The sequence below is a fragment of the Tripterygium wilfordii genome, chromosome 3 (genome assembly GCF_013401445.1).
Source record: "Tripterygium wilfordii isolate XIE 37 chromosome 3, ASM1340144v1, whole genome shotgun sequence".
NCBI lineage: Eukaryota > Viridiplantae > Streptophyta > Magnoliopsida > Celastrales > Celastraceae > Tripterygium > Tripterygium wilfordii.
This window is the reverse complement of record NC_052234.1, coordinates 13279904-13292298: the sequence shown is the minus strand read 5'-3', so window position 1 is coordinate 13292298 and position 12395 is coordinate 13279904. Positions and strand designations below refer to the sequence as shown.

The 12395-nt window shown below is 39.0% G+C and overlaps 3 protein-coding genes and 1 pseudogene across 3 annotated transcripts; 3 read left to right on the top strand and 1 right to left on the bottom strand.

Moving 5' to 3' along the window:
* Positions 1-675: 675 nt before the first annotated feature.
* On the bottom strand, positions 676-3384 carry LOC119995675. The gene is made up of 7 exons (XM_038842175.1): positions 3134-3384; positions 2781-3053; positions 2630-2738; positions 2412-2470; positions 2180-2260; positions 1014-1862; positions 676-938 (listed from the first exon to the last, which is right to left on the bottom strand). The coding sequence occupies exons 1-6, from the start codon at positions 3311-3313 to the stop codon at positions 1209-1211; spliced, it is 1356 nt and encodes a 451-aa protein (XP_038698103.1). The 5' UTR covers positions 3314-3384; the 3' UTR covers positions 676-938; positions 1014-1208.
* Positions 3385-3526: 142 nt separating this feature from the next.
* LOC119986217 lies at positions 3527-6574 on the top strand. The gene is made up of 4 exons (XM_038830788.1): positions 3527-4029; positions 4541-4719; positions 5883-6228; positions 6364-6574. The coding sequence occupies exons 1-4, from the start codon at positions 3586-3588 to the stop codon at positions 6442-6444; spliced, it is 1050 nt and encodes a 349-aa protein (XP_038686716.1). The 5' UTR covers positions 3527-3585; the 3' UTR covers positions 6445-6574.
* Positions 6575-9463: 2889 nt separating this feature from the next.
* LOC119988238 (L-type lectin-domain containing receptor kinase VIII.2-like) lies at positions 9464-10940 on the top strand. Its single transcript, XM_038833211.1, has one exon. The coding sequence runs from the start codon at positions 9590-9592 to the stop codon at positions 10736-10738; it is 1149 nt and encodes a 382-aa protein (XP_038689139.1). The 5' UTR covers positions 9464-9589; the 3' UTR covers positions 10739-10940.
* A 1049-nt stretch (positions 10941-11989) lies between these two features.
* LOC119995726 lies at positions 11990-12098 on the top strand (annotated as a pseudogene).
* The last annotated feature ends 297 nt before the right edge of the window (positions 12099-12395 follow it).

Here is a 12395-nt window from a genome sequence, read left to right as displayed (position 1 = left end):
CTATACATTCTCAATTGAATAGGACTGGATTCGGTGTTATTTACAGAGATACAGTTGGAGATGTGTTAGCTTGTGGTTCATTAGTGAGAGAATCCTTATTGGCTCCTGCTTTGGCAGAGGCGATGGCAGCATTATTCGCAGTTAACTTAGCTTTGGATTTGGGCTTTAAGAATGTAGTTTTTGAAGGAGATGCTGCAACTATAGTGTCAGCCATTAATGGTGGGGAGCTGCATTTACATGTATGGAGTCCGGTGGTGTTGGAGATTAAACGGCTAGTTCAATATTTCACGAGCTGGAAATTTATCTTTGCAAAAAGGTCAGCCAACATGGCTGCCCATGAGATGGCTCGCTACTCAATTCATATACCAGGTTTGAAGGTTTGGATTGAAGACACACCTCTTTTGGTACAACACGTTGTTCAGATGGACAAAATTTCTTGCAACCAAGAATTAAGGGAGGAGATCTGACTGTGAAGTATAATTTTGCATTATATGTTGTTTCTTTTATTTGTGGTGCATGTTTTGTATTTAATCCATTTGTTTTTTGCTGGTTGTATCCCACCTATATGGTGGCTCGAGTGCCTATAATGGCCTCCATTTCGTCTACTCAGTTGATGAGTACATGAATATATCTACGGTCTCTGACCTTTCAAAAAAAAAAAAAATTCACAAAAGATGTAAATTATCCAAAAAAATTTACGCACAAAATTTAATAAGAATGCACCTGAGAAATTGAGGACTTCAGCAGCCTGGTTTGCATTTGCTTTTACGGCAATCAAGGAGTTCCATATCGATTAGGTAAGCAAAAGAAAAATCAAGAGTCAATATTAGGCAGAACGTGAACCTGCAAGCAAATAAATGGTCAAGAGGTGAACTAACCAGGACTTAAAATTCTTATGCATTTTGTAACCGACTTCACTGTAGTTAGAGCTTCTGGGCCTGCAACAATACATTTATTCCATTAATCTGCGCAAAGTATCAGATCGAATGCGTTATACTGATTATATTTCTCACCTTGACTATGCACATCTTTCCCTTAAATCAGTTCTGTTACAGTTGATGAGAACTCTGACGTTACATGGTCAGCCCCTGATTCATTAGGCAACCTATATATTGTCCATAGGAGAGGGAATCAGATGAAGAGAAAATAAGACTAATACTTCTAAAAAGCAGAGCATGGAAGTATGTAAACTCTATGTGAAAGGCAGATCAAAGAGAATCAACATCCTGAAGCAGTATCTCCAGGAGAGCCTGAGGTTTGTTGACAGGCACAGGAATATCAATTAACGGCTCAGAGAAGCAAAAATTTTCTCCAAGGGAATGAAGATTAAGGAAATCCATGTCAAACAAGTCCACTTCCTGATCAGACTCAGAAGTTGAAATCTTAGTTGCAGTTGGCTTGTCCAGGTCAACCGATCCATCTGGACCATCAAACCCAAGCCTTCCTTTTACATGATCCCTCTTATTCAGCCTCTTTGAGTTTGTCTTGGCAGGAGATGGGAAGGAATTGCAGCGCGATCTCTCCACTATATAGTATCCCACTTCTTTGAAGAGGCTCACTCTAACTCTCTTAGCTGTTATTATAGTGCAGTTGGCACTTGGGAGTGATCTCTTGAGTAGTATTGTCTTTATTGCATTTGGATGTGGAAGAAACACCCAGTGATCGTGGCCTATCATTTTGAGAAGAGGCTGCCTGTTGTGGTGGAGTATTAGGACCAGAGGTATAAGTTGGAGGGGAATATGAGGGCTGATTGAAGAAACTTTTAGCCACAGTGGATACCTGAACCTGTGGTGCAACAGGTATGTGAAAATGGGGCGATGGTACAACCATTGCAGAGGTCCGTGCATGTTTTTGATTGGTGACTATATTATTCAAGTGTTTTACCTGTAGCTATGAGAAAATTTGGAAGTTTTAAATCATGTCAATTGAAGATAACAAAAACACAGGGACTCAATTTATGAAAATAACTAGTTACAATATTTACCTGTGTTTGATACTTTCTTGGAAATCAATTTCCTGCAGGACTTCTTTGCAGCAGGAGCAGCTCCAGAAACAACAATTTAACATGTTCTCTTTCTCGTCAGTGGCTTTTCTATAATAGGTGAAGCTCTTTGCTCCACTATGATAGCCAAAGGGAATAGCATTGGCACAACAGCCGGTGAATTATATACAGGACAACCTGATGATAGATAAGAAAGAAGGGTATTACACAAAAACAGTTTCTATATGCTCCTGGCCTCCTAGTGTCTCTTGATGTGTACTACACAAGTGATAACAATATAAATCTTTACAATCAACCAAAAGCTGAAAATCCTAATAATATAATGATCTTCCATTAATCCAAGAGAAATTTGACATTGATATGTTCTAAACTTGTTATGTAACTATGTTTTAGGGAAGTTGAAGCACACCTTATGAGAGATGCTATCACAAACGAATAGTCCAGAGAGCATTTTCCACAAGCATGCCCCTGGATTATGGGATATGTAGCTCAATAACCAGAGATCACATTAGATTTCTAAGCACAAAATCAATGTGTTGTGATCTAATTCACCAGTAATTGACGAAGCATTGACAAATTAACTCAGATTTGAAAGTGTTAATTGGTTAAGGAGATATTATTTCGCACATTTAGTCCTTGCATATAGCTTTATTGAATTTGCAGTTCTTTTCCCTTGAAAGTCATGAATAATTAGAGATTTGCAAGATCTACATAAAGGAAGGACAATCTGAAAACCCTAAAGCACAAAACAGTCATAATATTAGATAAATCAAATAACGGGAGTACAGAGTGGATCCAGAGTTGCACCTGCAGGAGATCCACTACATCGGATTGAGGAACTAAGGCCACTGGTAGAGTTGCAGGAGCCTGAATCCTCGGAGCAGGAGTCGCACCTCCACTGGCATTGTACGCATTCCTGACCTCTTGCATACCCGAAAAGAGGGAGTTTCCCTTGCTCCAAACGGACCCTCTCCTGATCAAACATCACCTCCTGCTCCTTCAATCGTATATACTCGTTCAAAATCGTGCCCAGAGTCAAATAAAGTCTTCGGTGCCTTCACAGAACAAATAAATAAATAAAACCCCTAAATTCTCAAATCAATTTACAAAATTAAAGAGAGGAGGTCAAATATGTGCCTCTCGAACCGGCGATTTGGATATGAGAGAAGCTGCTTCGGTTCGGAAGACGGAGCGTGTTTTGTTGAAGTTGTTGTCGGAGAGATATCGGTAGACGAAGAAGGCGACCTGGACCGCAGTAACCTTTCCTTTGCCCAAACTTTGAGGTTTTCCAGATCTGGTTTGCTTCCCCATCGCTTCAATCAGCGGCTGAAGAGAAAATGGAGAAGAAAAAAAAGGAAGGAAACGCGTGAGGAGGAGGGAGAGAGGGGGTTTAACCGTTTTAAGACCCACATCGCGGGTGTTTTTGAATATTTGGGACGTTTTATTTTTACAACATAATTGACCATTTCACCCTCAAAATTTCTTTTCTTTTTTTATTTCCATTTTTATCAGCCCTGGTTTTCCAGGTCGTCATTTCTTATCTTCGATGCGAAATCATTAGCATACCGCAGACGCGAACAAAGATGAAGCAGAGCCTTCTCCAATGGAGTCCATGCCAGCAACCCCACTATCTCTGTTCAGCACCATCCTCATCCCCCCTCCTTTCACTCCTTATCCCCCCAACCAAACTCACCCGCTTTCCACTGATTCTCGCCAATCTCGATTCCACCATTTCCACAACCACCGGCGACACTCAACGACAGTTGTCGGCCAGGGAGAGGAGGCAGCTAAGAAATGAGATCAGAGAGCAGAAAGCCAAATATAATTGGAGAGAAGAAGTGGAGGAGAGGTTAATGAAGAAGCCCAAGAAGGAGTACGTTCCTAAGTCGGTAGAACTCAATCTCGATAACTTGGCTCACTTGGGTCCCCAGTGGTGGATCATTAGGGTTTCACGGGTCAAGGGTCACGAGACCGCGGATCTTGTCGCTCGCTTACTTGCAAGGAATTACCCTGAAATGGAATTTAAGGTGAGACCGCACTTCCAATTGGATATACGGTTTCTTGGTTTGTTTCTCATTTTGGATTTATTTCTTTGTGATTTTCTGCCTGGGAACAGATGCATATACAAATTTGAATATTACATACTAGTATTTACTCTCGATTGACGCTGTGTATTGAAGGTTACTCGCGGTGCAATATCAATCTGCACTGAGAAATCTAGAATCATCTGTGTGCAATGGAATGATATGCCTTTGCCTTTGGGGCCACTCCTTTTGCGTCCCCGGCTCCATTTGTCATATTTCTACAAACTTTGTAAAGTAAAAAGGGTATAACATTTTTAACAGAAGTTTCAAAAGTCATATCGTTAGGAGAATGAATTGGTAGTTCATCCAAATTACATAAGTAGATATTCTTAATTGATGGTTTCTCTATTGACAATTCAGAACTCTATGTAGTGTCAACCTTCTGCTCTGATCCGGTGACTGTAAGTGATAAGGATGATTGAAGTTTTATCAATTCACCAGCGTTTGTTTCCAGGTCTATGCTCCAGCCATCCAGGAGAAAAGAAAATTGAAAAATGGTTCCTACTCAGTTAAACAAAAGCCTATTTTCCCTGGATGTGTTTTCCTAAGATGTGTATTAAACAGAGAAATACATTACTTCATTAGAGAGTGCGATGGAGTTGGTGGATTTGTTGGCTTCAAGGTTGGAAACAAGTAAGAAATTTTTTTGTTCCTGAGTTTTTACTGGTTATTCTTATACATGGATTACAGCCATTGGCAGAAGGGCACGGTGTGGACGAATATTTCATGATATGATATATGTGTTCTGTTTCGGTTTTCAAGGCAATTTTGTCTTTTGAGTCACAATATGAAGCCGAAATGATCATTCTATAACCGATTCAACTTGCTTTGCTAGATGAAAAATTGTTCGTGATGGCTGCTTGGGGTCAACTTGCAAAGCAAGCTAAATCAGTTTTAAAATGATCATCTTGGCCTTCATATTGCTCTCACAAGACAACATTGTCGTGAAAACCGAAACAAAACACAGACAATCTTTGCTCTATAATTAATTCTTTGCATGAGCCCCTTTTATATGTGCTTTAGCTATGAAGACATTGATGTGTAAGAGGTTTATTCTCAGCATTACCCATTTTTACCACTGGCTAAAAGCCTTTCTCTCCTCCACTGGTCACAGACTCACATCCTTCCTAAGACCTCTCACCATCCCAGTATGAATTCAAAAGGCAAAAGTACTTGCCAAACTTGTCAACATTGATTGCAAACATAAAACTAAGACCCTTACAGATAGGAGGATTTCATGTGAACATCTAAACTTAATGTTAAAGTAAATGCCTCCTGTACAGCACTTGCAAAATGTTTATGAACCAATGATGGTCTTATGAATTTGTTATAACATTACTTAGATATGTCTAGTTATCACCAGAAGTCCCCTGGTTTCATAACCAGCTGGACTTACACATGATCCATTTGCAGATGAAAGAACATATTGTAACTATTGAAGCCTGAATAGAGAGAATCTCTGAGTAGGACTATTTTCATGGCCTGTTTTAAAAATATGGGATTGCATCATGATGATTTTCTCATTCTATGAACCAAGCTGCATGCTTCTTTCTAACCAAGTGTGAGGTTTACCTTCTGGAGTTGTGCTGGCTTGATCCTTTTGTTTGTCACCAAAAAAATGGTGGGGGAGGGGGTGGTGGCCTTTCAAGCTTCTTAGTGGCCTCACTCTATTGCTGACTGCAACCAAGTTTTATCATATGGCGACCTTAATTAGGTTATTTTAGCATATCTGACGTAGCCTCTTTTAAGTTTTAACTTTTAAGTCACTTATAAGAAACTGTTAATTGCATGTATAGCAAAAGGCAGATTAGCAAGCCTAAGCCTGTATCTGTTGAAGACATGTCAGCTATTTTCCGAGAGTCAATGGAGGCGAAAGAAAGATATGAACAGGCTTTCCTGCAGGAACAGCAACGGGAAGAACGCCTGAAGTCTGAAAAGTTAGATATCAATGGGGCTCAAAAATCAACTGTGGATTCCAAACCAAAACAGCAATCTGGAGTATCTTCTGACCCTCCTGCAGATAGTCCATCTCCAAGAAAGAAAAGAAACAGCCTTGTTGTTGGTTCAACAGTTCGTGTTGTGTCTGGTATATTTGCAGAATTCGTAGGCACTCTTAAGAAACAAAATCGAAAGACGAAAAAGGTAAGCTGCTATCTAATTCACACAAGCTATTTTACTTGAAAATTGTACATACTACGTGTGTTTTAATAAAACTGATGCGACTTTTATATGCTTAACTATGCAAGAAATTTAAATTTATAACATTAATGATTGCAGGCCACTGTTGCATTAACCCTGTTTGGGAAAGAGAGCTTGGTAGACCTAGACCTCAGTCAAATAGTTGCAGAGGCGACATGATGTAAATATGTGTTTATTCATAATTATCAAATTATTTCATTATTCATCTGAGAAATGTGTTTTCTCTTTTCATAGGTTTCTTAATAATACGCAAGGTGCGTAGTGCACCAGATTTAGGACTTTGGACATACTCACTCATCAAATTTTCCTCACGACTAATATATAAAACTTTAAAAAAAATGTCAAAGGGAGGAGGCACATCTTTGTGCACAAGAGTGTTTTGTGTAAGACCAGAAAAAAGAAAGAAAAGGAAAAATTAGAATAAAAACATCTATTAGTGAAAGGTTTTTTTTGGGGGGGCGGGGGGTGGGGGAGCAAGTGAAACTGTAGTATTCTCTATGGGAACTTGGTGCTAACTAAGAACTAGGCATTCACTCTTTGACCTTTACATCAAAATATATCAAGCTACTGGCCCTTATGTTATTGTATTACCAATTTTCGGGGTATATTGGTGTAAACCATTGTTAACTTTGGTATCCAATGTGCAGATGATCATGCTAATATTTGCTGCCAAAATATGCAAGTTAGTAATATATGCATGTTATGCGTCCTTGCCAATTATGGGTGCTTTAAGAATCATTTCAATGGATGACTTTCTGTGGTCATGTTTTGCCATCATTTCTCCTCACGCTTATCATTTTTAATGTTGCACAGATTGTTTGAACATTAATCTAGGTTTGTAGGCATTTATATAGCAAGAACTTATGGGAGATTTGCAGATGATGGACTGGAACAAAAACTATGGCTGAAATTGATTTGGCTTTCTATGATTCTATCTCAAACCAAACTTGCAGGAAGGTTACATATATCTGAGCTGTAACTTCAGATAGAGTGTGGTATTTTCCGAAACAAGATGCTTGTTAAATACTTTAAAACAGCAGTTGTCCTTGGGTATTTGGCTTGACCAGCATACCCAATTACAATTGTGAATGGCTGCCGAGTATTGGCACGTCTCATGGAAGTTGCACCTTCAAAATGGTAATTCCTATGAAGATGGGATGAGTCCTATTTATACTTGTTCAGGTTTTTGTAAGATTTGTTCGGAGGGTTCTTCATCAGAGTGCATTCCTGGCAATTCTTTGAGGTATTTGATTTGGTTTCCATTTGTAAATGTACTCATAAACCTTCTTTTTGCATGATACACGCATGCACGCACGCACTTAGGCATACAGGCATTCATTTGCATAATTTGTTGCGAAATTGGACATATTGTTAAGTATCTTCATTTTTCCCAATTAAGGTGATAACTCCAGTTCTTGACAGAGTTCCATGCTTGTTAACTATATATTGCTGAGAAACTTTACAAACAGTACTAAAGTTTTTAGTGTTCCCTATCTTGCCGAGCCTTAGATTCCCTTAAATCTCAGAATATTATTGGAGCTGGTCCAGAGTCTGTCCAGCTGGCTTTTTTTGTAGCAATGTAGAGTCCATTTTTGCCTCAACCCATCGATGGTCCTTCCACGCTCTATACCGTGAAAATGTTTATTAGCTGCTTTTGTGTGGTTGAAAATGTCAGCACCTTCAATGAAGGCTGTATCCTTTACAGCATAGCTGCCAAAAAAGTGACGGCTGCTTTTGTGTTCATAGATACGTTGCTCTCTTATTAATTTGGGCATTGGCTTTTTTCTTCATGTTATGGCTTCATATTTGGGTTCTTTCTACATGAAAGTTGGATTTTGGACATTGATATGTTTCTGGGTCGGGCATTAATACCCACCCACCAAGGACGATCACGATAAAAGGGCATCACATGGTAAATTCTTGTCTTCTCCTTCGTCGTTTATTTGGGCCAGGTGGGATCCACATTTTATCGCATTTAATATTCGACCCTTATTTGGGTCAGGTGGGATCCACATGTTAATATTCGACCCGAACCGTTCAATGTCGAAGGTTCTTTTAGATGTGACTGACAGTCTACTGTAATTAAAAAATTAATTGATTTGTTTTGAGACCTATATCCCTCTGTCCAAGAAAGGCAAAAGCACGCGCACATTAGTTTTTCAATTAATGGCTTTGCTAAGTGCACAAAACAACTCCCCATATTTATTTGAGTAGGAGTATTTTATAATATATCTGTAGGATAGAGCCAACGCAGCCCCAACTGTGCGAGTGAGGGAGTGGTCCTTTAGAGAGAAACCTTGGCTTTTTGCCTCCATTAACACAAACTGCTTTTAAGTCACAAACTGCTTTTAAGTGAAGGAGTTGTGGGGGAACTTTGCTTTTGAGAGATAAGAAATCAATCTGGTTTGGACAGCTGGTTTTTTTTTTTTTTTTTAGTTTGCAAAAGTAAAGAGAGTGGTGTTCACTTGCGTTGAGTGAGTGGACTGGGGTCCCTTGAACGTCCACTTCTTTGGTCTTACGAGTCTTTTTAATAACTGCCCCTTTGGATTTTGGTGAATTTGCTTATAGCCCCCTCTGTGATTTTCTGATTTTGGGTTTTCTCATCTTTACCATGAATTTGACTCTACATTTTTATTACTATTTTAATGATTATTAAGGACCATCCTATACGATAGGTAATAGATTGTTACCGAGACAAATGGGTAAAGTGGAGAATAACTGGGGACAATTCTCTTTCATTCAAAAAAAATAAACTTAGGGATAATTCTCTCTAAGGAATCTATTAAAATATCTCTGTAACTTCAAGAGAAGTGGTACCTCCTTAATAAAGGGGGTTACAATGACCAAACCCTAGCGAGTGTTTATGAAAAGTATGAATCTCTTCATGAGGAGGTTGGTAAATCTTCAAATATGGTATGCAACCGTGTTTACATGTGTTGGCTTCATGAAATATCTCACTTTTAGGGATGTGCTTCAAATCTGAAGTTTGTTTGTACAAATACACATTCTTGCAATACCGTCGAGTCTCTTATGAAAGAGGACAACTAGTATAAAAATACTGAAGGGAAATACAAATTACCAAAGAACTAGTCCCACTCGCAATTTTTCAAAGTACAGGTGCATTCCTGCAACATGTACCATATAATATTCCCTCAGTCAGCAACCACTAGGAGAAAGTGAAACAGAGAGAGACTAGCAGAAACTGGTAAGCGTATTTAATTTTCACAACCCACCTTCCCCTCTTATTCTTTACTTTCCTTCTCTGGTATCTACACTTTCATAAAAAAATTCACATCCTTGTTAAATGGGTTCACCTTACAAACCCTTTACCAAGCAAAACTCAGATTCAGCTCAAACCCATCCAATCATGGCCAAAGCTTCCTTTTCCGGCTATTTCAAAATCCTTACTTTCCTCATTTTATGCTTCAAAACCATATCAGCAGACTCAAACGCCTCTTTTTTTTTCAAGAGATTTGATAAAGATCCAAACTTTGACTCCAGCATTGCTTTATATGGAGATGCAAAGGTTGTTGGTGAAAGGGCTTCGGTTCAACTCACCGCTTCAGTGAGTAAAAGTGCAGGGAGAATCATGTACAGGAAACCCATGAAGCTTGTTGAAGGTAAACCTAGGCAATTGGCTTCTTTCTCCACCTACTTTTCATTTTCAATGTCTCATGATAAAGGGGATGGCTTGGCTTTTGTTATGGTTACCAATGGTTTTGATGCAAATGTTTTTGGTAATAGCTCATTTGGGTTTCCTGTAGAATTTGGGATAAGTGATTCTAGGATTATTGCTATTGAATTTGATTCCTTCAAGGATGCTAGGTATGCTGACTTGAATGAGAATCATGTGGGAATTGATGTTGGTAGTCTTAAATCAGTGAAAGTAAGAAATGCTTCTAGCATCAACAATATGATATTGAACAGCGGTGAAAGACTGCATTCTTGGATTGATTATGAATCGGGTTCGAGGAGATTAGAGGTTAGATTGAGTAAGTCTGGTGATAGAAAGCCAGTTGATCCATTGCTCTCATATCCAATTGACTTAGCAAAAATGTGGCAAGATAGTGAGGAAGTGCTTGTGGGCTTAAGTTCTGCTAGTGGAAATTCTTCTCAGACATGTTTTCTCTATTCTTGGAGCTTCAATCTAAGGCATATACCACATTGGATGCATTCACAGCCGCTCGACCCTGAAGCTTTCACTAAGAAGCTAAATCCTCTTGGAATTCACAAGAGCAGTGTCTGTATTTTGAAAATGCTTGCTGCAATGATATTTGGCGCTGCTTGCGGGGCACTAGGTGCATTTGTTGTGTTGTATCTGTGGACTGTATTTGGGAATCGGCGACCTGTTGTGCCGGAGGAGTTTGCTGCACATCATGTGGATTTTGATTTCAAGAAAGTTAAGGTAGTAGTAGACAAAGCCATCAAAGATGGTAAGAAAGTAAGTGCTTGAAGTGGGCTTGCTGTTGGATGTTTTGTATTGTAAATTCATGTCCTTTCTGTATTTGGATCTGCAGGTTTCTTTTGTGTGAATTTAGCTGATGATCAATTGACAAAATGTAGTTCTTGTTACGTATTGTCTAATGATCAATTGTCAAATTCTGGGCCAGTGCATTACTCGACTCTTCTTATATATAGCCTTGTCAGTTTTTCATCAGCTTTAAATGTGTGAACTCTGCATTCTTCTTTTGCCTTTAGCTGTTGTGTTGCAGATAACGGGATTCATTTGAATTTAGTCTTTCAGTTCTTGTGTGTTGTATGTGAGAGACACTATAATGATCTACCCATGTCTCTCACTCTGATGTGGGAACCTGAAATGGTTGTTAAGCCAGTATGTGATATCGATCCATTGTGTTTAGGCACCAGGCTCCGGTCACCTCTGCAGAACCTGAGTTTGGAGAGAAAACAATCTGCATATCTTTAGTTTGAAGAAACTGTTTCCCTGATTTTGATTTGTTATCTCGACTATTAGTTTTGGGCGGGGGACCAAGTATTGGCGATCCTCATCTGATAAATAAAGAAGTTTTGGTTGGGATGGTGATGACTTGCAAATGCGGGAGGTCTTCTTAGTGGCTTTGGCCTCGTTCTCCCCTCATGGCGCTGATGGAAGAGATTAGATGGATCATGGATGTCTCTTCCTAGGAATACTGAATGCATGTTATGTTGTTACAGAAATGCCAATTCAAAAGTTGATTCTGTGAAAGTAGACAAATGAATCGGACAAGAGAGAGAACCAACTCAACCTCTTTATTCCCTGCAAAGTTGAAAAGAAAAGTGTCTTTCTCTTCCATGTTGATTAGCTTTCATGAGGTCAGAAAGAAAATCTTTTGTTTTTGGGATCACTCACCAGGGGAAAGTGTTAGAAGCTTCAATGCTTCATAATTCAAAGTCTATGGTTTCTTTTACTGACTTCGTTTTGACTCTATTCAAGTTAAAAACAATTGTCTAAAAAATTTTCCTCAAAATTAATTGTCTTTTCTGAATAAATCTCTTGAGGTGGTCTACCAAAGAGGCAAAGAGTGATTTTTCAAAGGTCAATAACTGTAAATTATTATGCAAAGTCCATGCCGGGAAGCCATCATCCTGCCCAACCCAATATGTAATTTAGACCAGAATTCATTTTAAAACCCGGCCCAGATGAGTCAGCCCAATCTTCTTTTAGAATGACGTGAGCGCTCAGCGGAGCTTGGTAACAAAACGGAGTTCCCACGTCGCTCAGTTAGAGATGCATAAAATTGGAACGATACAGAGAATATTAGGACGGCCCCTGCGCAAGGATGACACGCTCAAATCGAGAAATGGTCCAAATTTTTTTTTTGCCCAAATCTTCTCTGCAAAATCATTCTTCGGATCAAGAATTTTGCAGTTCAGATTACCCAGATTGAACTGGTCTGTGGTTTGTGATTGTTGTTTCATAGATTATCTTGTGAATTATCTGATGAACTAAAACGGAGAGCCAATCTCTTGCTTCTACCCAAATCTCTGATCTGGCTCAGTGTGGTGGATATGCTACTATTTCGTAGGTTTTTTATATAGCCTTTGCTTTGGTTCTATTTCGTTCTTCAATTGCTTCTTTATGATGCTTTTATAATTTTAATGCTTATCCCTGC

Bases quoted from the DNA above. Each gene is read 5' to 3' on its own strand.
- LOC119995675 (XM_038842175.1), bottom strand. From the start codon at position 3,313: ATGGGGAAGCAAACCAGATCTGGAAAACCTCAAAGTTTGGGCAAAGGA. The intron at 3,054-3,133 runs ATTTGACCTCCT...CTGTGAAGGCAC, and splicing joins CGCCGGTTCGAGAGGCACAT to CGAAGACTTTATTTGACTCT. The intron at 2,739-2,780 runs GTTATTTGATTT...TTTGTGCTTTAG, and splicing joins TGGATCCACTCTGTACTCCC to GGTTTTCAGATTGTCCTTCC.
- LOC119988238 (XM_038833211.1), top strand. From the start codon at position 9,590: ATGGGTTCACCTTACAAACCCTTTACCAAGCAAAACTCAGATTCAGCT.
- LOC119986217 (XM_038830788.1), top strand. From the start codon at position 3,586: ATGAAGCAGAGCCTTCTCCAATGGAGTCCATGCCAGCAACCCCACTAT. The intron at 4,030-4,540 runs GTGAGACCGCAC...GTTTGTTTCCAG, and splicing joins ACCCTGAAATGGAATTTAAG to GTCTATGCTCCAGCCATCCA. The intron at 4,720-5,882 runs GTAAGAAATTTT...TTGCATGTATAG, and splicing joins GGCTTCAAGGTTGGAAACAA to CAAAAGGCAGATTAGCAAGC.